This window comes from Aethalodelphis obliquidens, unplaced genomic scaffold (assembly GCF_003676395.1).
Source record: "Aethalodelphis obliquidens isolate GAN/ISIS:26980383/991018 unplaced genomic scaffold, ASM367639v1 scaffold26, whole genome shotgun sequence".
NCBI classification, from domain to species: domain Eukaryota; kingdom Metazoa; phylum Chordata; class Mammalia; order Artiodactyla; family Delphinidae; genus Aethalodelphis; species Aethalodelphis obliquidens.
Genome location: NW_020837970.1, coordinates 20,750,779 through 20,759,984, shown reverse-complemented (window position 1 = coordinate 20,759,984; position 9,206 = coordinate 20,750,779). Strand labels below are relative to the sequence as shown.

At 58.7% G+C, this 9,206-nt stretch overlaps 1 protein-coding gene across 4 annotated transcripts; it reads left to right on the top strand.

Moving 5' to 3' along the window:
- Nucleotides 1–16: 16 nt before the first annotated feature.
- On the top strand, nucleotides 17–7,205 carry ULK3 (unc-51 like kinase 3). Of its 4 annotated transcripts, XM_027123622.1 has the most exons (16): nucleotides 490–702; nucleotides 1,382–1,522; nucleotides 1,607–1,727; nucleotides 2,291–2,395; nucleotides 2,897–3,040; nucleotides 3,220–3,302; nucleotides 3,831–3,986; nucleotides 4,157–4,262; nucleotides 4,467–4,507; nucleotides 4,725–4,827; nucleotides 4,964–5,028; nucleotides 5,115–5,193; nucleotides 5,269–5,309; nucleotides 5,676–5,723; nucleotides 5,879–5,945; nucleotides 6,066–6,431. In XM_027123622.1, the coding sequence occupies exons 1-16, from the start codon at nucleotides 601–603 to the stop codon at nucleotides 6,080–6,082; spliced, it is 1,419 nt and encodes a 472-aa protein (XP_026979423.1). In that variant the 5' UTR covers nucleotides 490–600; the 3' UTR covers nucleotides 6,083–6,431. The 4 variants fall into 4 exon arrangements, 3 of the variants coding, with proteins under 3 accessions (XP_026979422.1, XP_026979423.1, XP_026979421.1); XM_027123621.1 differs by having other exon boundaries at nucleotides 17–702; nucleotides 5,115–5,309; nucleotides 6,066–7,205; XM_027123620.1 differs by lacking the exon at nucleotides 490–702 and adding an exon at nucleotides 731–1,271 and having other exon boundaries at nucleotides 5,115–5,309; nucleotides 6,066–7,205.
- Nucleotides 7,206–9,206: the final 2,001 nt, after the last annotated feature.

Sequence of the window (9,206 nt, the reverse complement as noted above, 5' to 3'; positions counted from 1 at the left end):
ACAGTGAAGACTCTGCGTCTGGCTGCTCTACTCCCTGGCTGGCCCCGTACTGAGATTGCTTGTTGTCTTACATGGTACTTTCTCGTCCCAGTACTTCCACTTTCAGAGCTGCTGGTCTTGGGTCAGACCTGGTCAGACCTCTTTGAACCCCCCCTCCCCGTCTTACACACCTGCTCAGCCGGGCTTCTCTCTTATCGCCCCTTCACGTGGGCGATCTCTAGGATGCTGTCTGAGCCTGGATGGGATTCCCTAGGTGACCTCGTCTGCCGGCCTCCACTAACTCCCGTTAGGCCCGCGAGCTCCTCAGTATCCCCAAACGGATCTTGCGGGTACTGGCGGGTCATGTGATTTCCAGTGCGGGTGGGGGCGGTGGAGGCGCCCAGGAGCAGCCACTGGAGCCCCTGGAGGGGGCGGGGCTCGGGGGCGGTGGGGAGCCGGCGCCCCGCCCCGCCCCGCCCGCCGCGCTGCACTTTCGGCGGGCTCCGCTGGGGGCAGCGTGGAGTTCTGTCCTACAGCCGCGCGCTGTCCGTTCTGGGCTTCTGGCCGGAACCTGGCGCCGGAAATCAGGAAGCGCCCGGCAGCGGGCGTGCGGCGGTCGGGATGGCGGGCCCTGGCTGGGGCCCCCCGCGGCTGGACGGTTTCATTCTCACCGAGCGCCTGGGCAGTGGCACGTACGCCACGGTGTACAAGGCCTACGCCAAGGTGGGTGCGGGGCGCCCTGGGGCTTCTGTGCGAGGCAGGAATCGGGGGCACGAGAACTTTTGAGGGCCTGGCCCCGGTGCCCGCCAGACCTTGAGCAAGCCCAGGCGGGTGCCGGGCCGGGAAACTAGAAAGGGTTAGAGAGGGTGTGAGAGCCGTTAGCGGCCCACGGCCTGCCCCGTCCCAGGCCGACCTTCCGTGGAGGAGGTGGGTGGTGACCGCCACCAATAGGTTTTCAAAACAAACACACATACACACACCCCTGTTGTGTGAAGAGACAGGTGGAGACCTCGATGGAGCCTCGGTGTCAGTGGCTGAAGAACAGGCTCAAAACAGGGAGGATACCTATGGTCTGGGAGGAGTATGGGGCAGGGTTCTAGAAGGCTGGACCCACTTAGGAAGCAGAGTGGGCAGTTTAGAACAGTGAATAACATGCTTTAACAGGGGCACTCCAGAATACAATGAAAGGGATTGTGGAGCAGAGAACACCAGGCTGGTGGGGAAGCCGGGATTCCAGAATCCGGGTGCCTCATTGGCCTGAGAAGGGGCAGCTGGGAAGCCTGGATGCTAGTGTGAGTGGGTAGGCCCTGTGAGGGGGAGAGGGGCAGAGGGAACCAGAGCCCTTCTGGCCACACATAGTCCCTGGTACCCTCAAGGCAGAGCCGTCAAATCTTCCCCACAGAAGGATACTCGTGAGGTGGTAGCCATAAAGTGCGTGGCCAAGAAGAGTCTGAACAAGGCATCTGTGGAAAACCTCCTGACAGAGATTGAGATCCTCAAGGGCATTCGACACCGCCACATCGTACAGCTGAAAGACTTCCAGGTGTGGGCCTGGGATGGGGCCACCCCTAAAGGGGGCTGGAGAAGAGACACTCTCCTCAAGCCTCCTCTCTGCCTTTGACCACAGTGGGACAGTGACAACATCTACCTCATCATGGAGTTCTGTGCAGGAGGTGACCTGTCTCGCTTCATCCATACCCGCAGGATTCTGCCTGAGAAGGTGGCTCGGGTCTTCATGCAGCAGTTGGGTAAAAGCCTCTGACCCCAGCCTGACACCCCTTCCCATGATCTCTGCCCTCTCACACTACCCCTGCCCCAGGCTTAGTGCTCTGACACTCTTAGCAGTCGTCTCCCAGCCCAGCTTGGATTTTTAGGGCCCATCCTTCCTATGTGCCCATCCCTGGCTTAAGGATGCTGTGAGAGAGACGGGGAGGAGCCTGATCTGTGGGGAGTGCAGGCTTCCACACGTGGAATGTAATGCAAAGACCTTATAGAACATACCAAAGACCCAAGTGCTTTGCTAAAGAAGAGAGCAAGGACCTAAAGGGCTGGGGCATCTAGGGAAGCTTCTAGGAGGATGGGAGACTTGTGAAGGGGTACAAGGGAGGAAGGAGGTTACTTGAGGTGGGGGTGGGGAAAATTCTTAGCAGAAGGGGGAGCCTGGTGCTTGTATGTAAAGCATTTGGTAGACCAGCCAGGTCAGAACTGGGGTTGTGCAGGCTTGAAGGGGCAGATATAAGGCTGGGGAGGTGAGAGGGTGGGGGAGATGGGCTTCTCTGACCTGTCTCTCTGCATGGGTCCTACTCCCCAGCTAGTGCCCTGCAGTTCCTGCATGAACGGAACATCTCTCACCTGGACCTGAAGCCACAGAACATTCTGCTGAGCTCCTTGGAGAAGCCCCACCTTAAACTGGCAGGTATGAGTCTGGAACAAAAGGCATGGAGGTTTGGAGGGTGGCTCTCATGGAGCCCTCTACTCAGTCATCAAACAGTGACAGACTGGGGAGGTCCAGGGATGGGCCCCATCACCAAAAGGTAGGGCCTTTCTCAGGCTACCCAGGCTCGACTCCAGCAGTGTCATGGGCGGGCTCAGGGCTCAGTGTGTGACCAGAGTCAGGTTTCAGAGTGTGACCAGGGTTAGTACTTTATCTGTCACCAAGATTGGGGCTCAAAGTATGACTCAATCTGTGGTGGCAGTGTTGGAGAGTGTGAGGTGGGAAAGCAGTGGTTGTGGCCCCTGATAAAATTTGGAGGAGAACTGACTTGAAACTGGAGGCCAGAGAGGCACCTTAACCTGAAACTGGAGGTCAGAGAGGCCCATTAACCTGAAACTGCACTGGAGCCCAGGGTGAGGCTGTAAAGGCCAGGAGCAGAAGCAGCTGGAATCTGAGCCCTGCTGCCTGGCCTCTTGCCTGCAGACTTTGGCTTTGCACAGCACATGTCCCCCTGGGATGAGAAGCATGTGCTCCGTGGCTCTCCCCTCTACATGGCTCCCGAGATGGTGTGTCAGCGGCAGTACGATGCCCGTGTGGACCTCTGGTCCGTGGGGGTCATCCTGTATGGTGAGAGCGCTGTCCCCTGCCCCCATCTGGAGGCCTGCGCTGCAAGGCCTCTCTGGGCCACTCCTGAAGCGTTTTAATGAGAACGCTGACTCTCCTGGTCTGGGGCTGCTCCCCAGGAGTGGGCCAGGCCAGGCTTGACCCTATCCCCTCCCAGCCTCCCCTCTGCCTCCCTTCCACAGAAGCCCTCTTCGGGCAGCCCCCCTTTGCCTCCAGGTCGTTCTCGGAGCTGGAAGAGAAGATCCGGAGCAACCGGATTATTGAGGTAGGTCTAGCAGGGCCTCGGCATCTGCTGCGGGGCGGAGAGAGTCAGGGCCCTGAGGTAGGAGACCTCACTGCCACCTGCACAGACTGGGGTGTGGTCTCCAGGCCACCTTCGTGGAGCTGGGGCACACTCTAGCCTGGAAGTCGGCTCCATTCAGTTCCAGGGACCCAGATCAGCCACAACAGGGAGCAAAGCCCGCTGCAGGCCCCCCATGGGGAGAAGGCCAAAGCAGACCTAGGCCCAGCCTTCCCCGAAACATATTCCAGAGAGGGGAAAAGGATCTGGAAACAGGCTTCCATGACAGCTACGGGTTCCAGTGAGGGCGTGGACAGGAGCCTGGGGGAGGAGGCTTGGCTCTCACTGGCTGCGACACTTTGACCCATCACTGTTCTTCCTGGTCTCACTTTCTCTATCTGTCAAATGTGTATCTCTGGGTCCTCCCAGGACAGGGTGGTCCTGACCGGCGCCTGGGACTGGGGGCCGAGGTGCCGGAGCCCAGTGTGATCTGTACCTCCCCCACCCCCGCAGCTCCCCCTGCGTCCCGCCCTCTCCCAGGACTGCCGGGACCTGCTGCAGCGGCTTCTGGAGCGGGACCCCAGCCGCCGCATCTCCTTCCAGGACTTCTTTGCCCACCCTTGGGTGGACCTGGAGCACATGCCGAGTGGGGAGAGCCTGGCACAAGCAGTGAGCAACCAGTGGAGATGGGTGGGCTGAGGGCAGGTTGGGGTTTCATCTACCCCTTTCAGTGGTGACCAGGTGACTTGCCCAGCAGGAGGCAGAGGGTGGGCTCAGGGCATCGCCCCTTGTGGTGAGTATGGGGGGTGGGCATGACTTCTTACCTGTCTGTCCCCCAGACCGCCTTGGTGGTGCAGGCTGTGAAGAAGGACCAGGAGGGGGACGCCGCGGCCGCCTTATCTCTCTACTGCAAGGCTCTGGACTTCTTCGTGCCTGCCCTGCACTGTGAGTGCCAGGCCGGGTGCAGCAGGGGTGGGGTCAGCCATAGCTGCAGTGCCTGGATTCCAGAAGCAGCTCCCCTTCCAGAATTTTGTGGGAGACAAGGCAGAGGGTAAATCTGGAACTTAGTGCTTTGGGGGATTCCGGAGGGTTTGGTGTGGGGCAGCCGTCTCCTCGCTCTAGACTCGTATAAACCCGCACTTTCTGCAGATGAAGTGGACACCCAGCGGAAGGAGGCAATTAAGGCAAAGGTGAATGAGAGTCCCCTGAGGAAATGGGTGAGGGATCCCAGGGCCTCTGGGGATTGGCTCTTAGAGGAACCTCTCTCCCTGGGAAGGGGGTCAGGCCAGCCTCAGTTAACTGCTGACGTTACAGTTTGGGGCGGTCCCTGAGGGAGAACCTGGAGGTGGGTGCTGGCGAGGCAGGCAAGGTGAGAGAGCCCTTCCTCGGCCCCTTGCCCTCCTGCAGGTGGGACAGTACGTGTCCCGGGCTGAGGAGCTCAAGGCCATCGTCTCCTCCTCCAATCGGGCCCTGTTGAGGCAGGGGACCTCTGCCCGAGACCTGCTCAGAGGTAGGCCCCAATCCTGGCTGACCACCAGTTCCCAGCAACTTCCCTCCAGCCTGAGGGGGAGGCAGGTTGGGGTCGGCATCCTGAGATGAGAAAGCAGGCTGCTCCCCTCACCCCGAGCCTTTGCGCCTCGTCCCAGAGATGGCCCGGGACAAGCCGCGCCTCCTAGCTGCCCTGGAAGTGGCTTCAGCTGCCATGGCTAAGGTTTGTAGCCAGGGGGAGGGGTCTGGGCAGGGCAGGGAGGAATCCAAGTCATGCCCCTAAATGACCTGGTGTCCCTGTGGCTGCAGGAGGACGAGGCTGGCGGGGAGCAGGATGCTCTGGCCCTGTACCAGCACGGCCTGGGGGAGCTGCTTCTACTGCTGGCAGGTGAGGCCCCATCACCGTACTCCCCTAAGCCTCTGGCTGCCCTGCCCTCACCACGTGCCCTCCCTCTCTCTGCAGCGGAGCCCCCAGGCCGGAGGCGGGAGCTGCTTCACACTGAGGTGCCCACTGGGGTCGGGAGGCTTGGGGGGCTTCCTCTTCCCCGTTTGCCCCGCTCCCATTTGTGGGGACCTCCTTGAATTCCCTCAGGGTGCTCCAAGTCTGGGAGTTAGACCACATAGACTTGCTAAGTTGGTGGCCCCTCGCACTCTGTCAGGACTTGGGTGCTCAGGTCAGGGCAAGGGGACAGGCAGGATCTGGGAACTCAGCAGCAATAGGGAGGCTTCCTGGAGGAAGGAGCAGATAAGGACTCAGCGGCAAGTTGTTCTAATGAGGCAGAGGGTTCTGGAGAGCATCGGGAGTGAGGAGGAGCTCAATTTGGAGGCCTCTCCTCACCCCACGTCCATGGGCATGTCTTCCCTTGGCAGGTTCAGAATCTCATGGCTCGAGCTGAATACCTGAAGGAGCAGGTCAAGGTGGGCACATGGGGGCCCACACTGGGATGAAGCTGTATGTGTTCTGTTCCTCTCTGCCTGTGGCTGTCTGTCCCCTGCTCCCCGCTGTGTATGTCTTCCTCTCGTCTCTGTCTGAAGGCCTCTCCATCACTGTCTCTGCCCTTTATGTTCCGCAGATGAGGGAGTCTCATTGGGAAGCTGAGACCCTGGACAAAGAGGGGCTGTCGGAGTCTGTTCGTAGCTGTGAGTCCTGCCCTGGGGTCTGACCCTCCCCGCAAGGAGGGGTGAGAGCTGGGGCAGCCCTGGATTCTGCCTCTTTTGCCAGAGACCTGAGACTGACGCTCCCCACTTTCCCCTCCACAGCTTGTACTCTGCAGTGACGCTGCAGGATGATTGGACAGGTCACTGGGAATTGGGGACACGCTCACCCCAGCTGACCCTCAGAATTCTGTGGCCCTCTGCCACCCTGCGGAGCAGGCTTCCTGGATGGGCAACTCTGGGACACCCCACATCCCAGCATCCCCAGCACCACTTGAAAGACTCTTAACCCCCTACCCGCTGTGTGTACTGGGAGCACTGGGGTGGGGAGGACTCTGGGAGAAGAGTGTTTCTTTCACGTGACTTCTGTTATTTGGTGGTTGCTGAGCCCTGAGCCTGTTGATTTCTGTTTTTGCTCTGAGACGATCAGGGAGCCCTCTGCAGGGCACTTGTTCTCTTTCCCCTCCTTGCCAGGAGGCAGCTGTGCCCACCCCTTTCCTTCCTGGGAGCCTTTATTGCAACTTACCTCCCACCTTGCAGTGGAGCAGGGCACTCCAAGACCCCTCAGGGAGCACCCATCCCACCATATGCACTCAGCCCCACAGAACTCACCAGTCTTCCTGGGAGCTGATCCCTGCCCACCCTCTCAATATTTTAAGATAATCCTTCATGCATGAAAATAATATCTTTTGTAGAGGTGAGGCAAATGTGAGAAATCCCATGCCTTGTTCTTGCCCTGGCCTGGGGGGTACAAGGGGAGGGGTCCTCAGTCATTCCTCCCACCTTCATCCCTCTGTGGGGAATGCCCCTACTGGCCTCGGAGCTGGTCCTGGCCTGGGATGGGGAGGCATGGGGGCTGCCTGGCCTTTCAGGCTCCAGGGGACCCAGTGATCCAGGAGACTTGATTCTAGGTCTGACACTGCTGCTACTCCAGTGTGTGACCCCGGGCAAGCTCCTTCCCCTTTCTGGGCCTGGGTCTCCCCATCTCTCCAATGGGACTGCTACTATCTCCTCAACCGCCTACATGGGCTTTCAGGAGAACAAAGTGACTTTAATCTGGAAAGAATATATACACCTAGAGTTATTTAGGGGTTTCTTTTCTAAAAAGTCAGAGAGGGTGTTAGTGATTTCTAACCCTTCTGCCCTGAAATGCCTCCTTGGGGCAGGAGTTGTCTGCCTTCCCTATAGGAAGCTGGGTGTAAAGAATGTAATTCATTGTTTTTCTATTAAATTATTTTCTAAACTTGTTCTTCTCTTCTTGACCTGGGAAAAGCTGGAGGTAGCCCCTATTCACAGGCTGGGACTAGAGGAGCCCCAGGAAAAGCTGGGTAACATGAGGGAGGGCTGGGGAGGCCCCAGGGTGGGCGAGTGAGAGCCACATCTGCCTCCTGCCCTTAGCCCCTGGGAGATCTGGGAGAGTCAGGTGGACCAGCCACCAGTCCTCCCACCACCCAGGAGACCAGCACAGGCCTGGGAGCCCAGGCAAGGCCCTTCCTCTCTGCACGTGGAGGAGGGCTCAATGGCAAGAGTGCAGTCCTGTTACCCTCTGTGCTCTGCACTGCACACTCCCTCACCCCAGTCGCTACCCGCTCTTACCCTGGGCCAGTGAGTGGGCAGTGAGCTAGATCGGGGAAAGGGCATCCTCTAGGGTGTCCTGTGTTCATGCTCAGCTCCCCAGACCCCCCAAGTTGGGGTGGTTTCCAGCAGCCCTCACCCCAGCCACTGATGGGGTCTTGGCCTGAATGGTGGCACTCAGGAGCATCTTTGGGGACTTAGGGGAAGGGGAGCTCACCCCCTGGACAGCCACCAAGGCTGCTCAGCCTTCCGTGCAGACCTTAAAGGGCTGCTGTACAGGGAAGGAAACGTTAGGAGGGACCTAATTTCCCTGAAGCCTGGCTGTTGGGAGGCAGTGTAGAGCAGTGGCCCAGAGGGCAGGAGGCATAGCTAAAATTCTGGCCTTGCCATTTGGCCCTGAAGCTTGGGACCCACTGATTAGCCTGTTTCTCAGTAAAATGAGGATGAAGATAAACGCCCCGTGGGAATGTTAAGGATTAAATGAGTCACCGTACATGAGCCTGGCACACAGAATTCAATAAATGTTATTTTCAGATGGGGAACGGGCTGGACGAAAAAGCCTCAGTGAGTAAAATGAGGGGAAGGAAGGAGGAGAATGAATGGACCCAGCTGGGTGGGTGAGTGGAGAAGAATGGGTGGGAGGGAGAGTGGGAGTGAGGAGGACAGGGTTTGTGAAAGACTAATTGAATAGAAGGAGGATGGGATGAAAGGTTGGCCCCTCAGACCCCAGTTGTTTGTTTGTGATGTTTGCATTGGCTGTCTGAGAACAGGGGCCTGGTATTATGATACATGTGGATGTGGAGAGGAGTGGGCCCCCATGGGGGCACTGGGTACAGGAAAGGCCTGGGAGGCTGAGGCAGGTGGAGGAGGCCCTGGGGAAGGGCCCTTCCTGGGCAAGACATTTAGATGTGTCTAAGCCACCTGCCAAGGAGGGAGACAGCCCAGCCAGAGGAGGTGGGGCTCCCTAGGGCTTTCTTTGAATGACAGAGGCCTATGGGAAATATGCTAATCTGCTGTTTTAATAATATGGTTTTTCTCCTAGGAGTGAGAGTTGTTTCTGTCTCTCACCTTTAAAACCTTGAAAGTGCCCAAGTAATGTTTGTGATGTATTTATGGTTCTTGACTACCAGTTAGAACTAGGTCTGTAAAAAAAAAAAAAAAAGTGCCCAAGGCAGGGCAGGCCTCCTCCACCCCCTGCTGCCCACCGCCCCCTCCAGCATCTGGGCGCTTACTCTGCCCTGTCCTACCTCCACTAAGTCCCCCAAGCCCAGCCAGCGTTGGGCCCTTCTCCCAAAGGACCAACCCTGGGAGAAGAGCAGGGGAAGGAAGCGGGAGGCGGGGAAGGCCAGCAGAGCCTGGGGACCCCTCAGACTGCCCTCCATGCCCATCTCTGCCTGAGCCCCAGAGCCAGCTCCTGCCCCAGAGCCTCCACTACCCACCCCCCACCCCGATTCCAGGGACGTGCAGACAGGTCAGAGCTGCTCAGGGTTCTCAGGCTGTGAGGAAGGAACCTGCTGCTCCCTAACCCCAGGCCCCAGCCAGCCCACTGTGTGAGGGTTCAGTGAGTGCTCACCCCCCAGCCTCCCCATGGCCCACATTCCTGCCTCTTTTGCTCTTGGTCCTGAAAACCACTGAGGGGAAAGGGGTCTGTCCAATCCCATTAGGCAGAAG

Bases quoted from the DNA above. Each gene is read 5' to 3' on its own strand.
- ULK3 (XM_027123620.1), top strand. From the start codon at position 1,161: ATGAAAGGGATTGTGGAGCAGAGAACACCAGGCTGGTGGGGAAGCCGG. The intron at 1,272-1,381 runs GTGAGTGGGTAG...TCTTCCCCACAG, and splicing joins TGGGAAGCCTGGATGCTAGT to AAGGATACTCGTGAGGTGGT. The intron at 4,828-4,963 runs GTAGGCCCCAAT...GCCTCGTCCCAG, and splicing joins TGCCCGAGACCTGCTCAGAG to AGATGGCCCGGGACAAGCCG.